The sequence below is a fragment of the Bison bison genome, unplaced genomic scaffold (assembly GCF_000754665.1).
Source record: "Bison bison bison isolate TAMUID 2011002044 unplaced genomic scaffold, Bison_UMD1.0 scf7180017848986, whole genome shotgun sequence".
Lineage (NCBI taxonomy): Eukaryota > Metazoa > Chordata > Mammalia > Artiodactyla > Bovidae > Bison > Bison bison.
The window spans coordinates 88060-90433 of record NW_011479559.1 but is presented as its reverse complement, the minus strand read 5'-3'; the positions used below and the strand labels follow the sequence as shown (position 1 = coordinate 90433).

At 32.4% G+C, this 2374-nt stretch overlaps 1 protein-coding gene across 1 annotated transcript in view; it reads left to right on the top strand.

Annotated features, from left to right (window-relative positions):
• Window positions 1-1264: 1264 nt before the first annotated feature.
• COL4A5 (collagen, type IV, alpha 5) overlaps window positions 1265-2374 on the top strand; it is a gene marked incomplete at both ends in the record, with an annotated part of 87800 nt that continues 86690 nt past the window's right edge. The window contains one exon of the mRNA XM_010846272.1: window positions 1265-1324. Coding sequence (XP_010844574.1) covers window positions 1265-1324 — 60 coding nt within the window. The remainder of the gene's footprint in view (window positions 1325-2374) is intronic.

Sequence of the window (2374 nt, the reverse complement as noted above, 5' to 3'; positions counted from 1 at the left end):
GATGAATAAGTAAGTCTGAATAAGTCTATTTAACCTGTAATGTAGTTGATACATAACACTAAAGCCAGAGTGTATAACTTAATCACCTATGAATAATTATAGACATATAACAGTTTCATTAGAAATGTCAAATGCACATCTTTTATTGAAACAGCTTTTTGCAATGTGAGTGGGAGATTTCCCCCAATATCAAGCTATTATTATTTGCTGTTATAATTAGGAAAAGGAGTTCTGGCGTGAGAGTGACTTCTAGTTGTGGCTGAGTGTGTTAGGAGTTTTAAATAGAAGGACAAGGTTAGTACTTTGATAAGAATTGGGGAAGGTACTATGGTAATGATTGGAGTAAAGGAAAGCGTGGAATGTTGGGAAGGAGGTTACAGTACATTTTAAATCATAGCCTCCCAAGGCTGAACATTATAAACATTTATGTATTTATATCACATAAAAATTTCTTTTATTTGATGAGGAGCACAACCCCTTATTTTACATAAATGGTGAACTATCTACATATGTTAAACTAATTACTATTTGTTTTTCTAAGCAGTTCAACTTCATGCAAGAGTAAAGGATAGATCGGGATGGCAGACATCATCTGTTGTCTTCTTGTCCTAAGGTTCTTATTTTGGAGAAGAATATTTTTCTGGCTCCAGTACTTCAGTTCCTAGTATGAGAGAATGAGCTTGTTAGTAGTGGCTGTTTAAGACACCTAGGTTCTGGGAACAGCATCTGAAGTAAAGCTTGGAGGTATTAGAGACTAAGCTACTAGTGATGAAAGAGTGGAAACAATGGAAAGAAAGGTGGTAAAAGGTAGTATATATTTCATGCTCCCTGATTGCTAATGAATGCTGAAAAGCAAGGGACTTTAAGTGGCAGTCATCTTTGGCAAGTTGCCAAAGACTTTGCTAACATAGATTGAGAGGTAATTTCTTACAAGTGATGTTAGGAGAAAAAAAGGAGTTCCTTAGAGCTGAAAATCATATTAAAGGGAAGTTGTATGGATTTTTTTCATTTATAAAAAGACATTTTTCACTTTATAAGTATTGTATTTTCTCATTTTAAACAGTTCAAACAGAAATGTATACAATAAAAGATGGATGATTCCTCAGAGATAAACATTGTCTATAGTGTAGTATTTATCCTTTTAGATATTTTTATGGTAGTTGTTTTAAAAGTTTGGATTGTTGAATTCATCTGAGCCATAAGTCAGAGTCTGGTTTTTAGGTTCATATTTAATGATTTTCCTCCCTCTTTCTCTTCCTTATAGGCTTGCTATGGGTGTTCTCCAGGATCAAAGTGTGACTGTAGTGGTATAAAAGGAGAAAAGGTAAGATATGAGTTAATCCTTCAAAAATTTAGAAAACCAATAAAATACTGATTTTAATTAAAAAAATAGGACTTCCACCCCAGCATATAATTAAAATGAATATAATAAAATAAATAGATAAATAGATAAATATAATTAAGTAAAATGAATTTTACTATGCTTCTTATTTTAGATTACTATAGGGATTAGGCTATATCTCAGAAGTCAGCAAACACTTTCTGTAAAGAGCCAGATAGCAAATGTTTTAGGCTTTTTGAGCTACATAAGGTCTCTGTCACATGTTTTTCTCCTTTTTAAAAAATAGTCCTTTAGTAGTGTTAAAAAGATTTTTAGCTTTTAGGACTATACAAAATGGGCTTCTGACTGCATTTGGCCTGATAACTATAGTCTGCCAATCTCTGATGCATCTTGTAATCACTGACTTAATAGGCAAAAGAAAGTAAAAACAACATTAAGGAACAAAATATTTATCAGGCTACTAATCTATGCTAGATACTAGGCAATTTCATGTATTTTTGTCTAGTCCATGTAAGTTAATGATTGCTGCATCTCTACTTTCATCTTACTTTTCTCATAACAGCATCCTTACTGTGTAGATATGATGATTACAAAGTATTAGTGATGATTAAATAGCACAAATCTAGCTACTATGAATCAGTGACTGACACTGAAATTAGATGTGTTTAAAAAGGGGTAGTACCTTACAAAGAATTGTACTGGGGGAAGGTGATCATACTCTAGTCTTCATTCTTTGGGACTCAATATTTTTGAATGAATAACTGAATGTTACTAATTATATAAGAAAAAGTTCAGGACAGTATCTTGAGCATATTCTGTTTAGGCATATAGAAGGTACACTAGCATATTAAAGGGGTTTAAAAGTCCTGGAGTAAAGAAACCTATTTGTTTTGCAAAGTTATTTATTTAACCCACGTTCCTTCCAACAGAACACCTATTAATAATAATTGAAGAGTGTTATACAGAACCATTATTTGAGTAACATTAGTTTGAGGGGAGTAGTTTTATGGTAAAGGTAATTTCTGTAGTGGT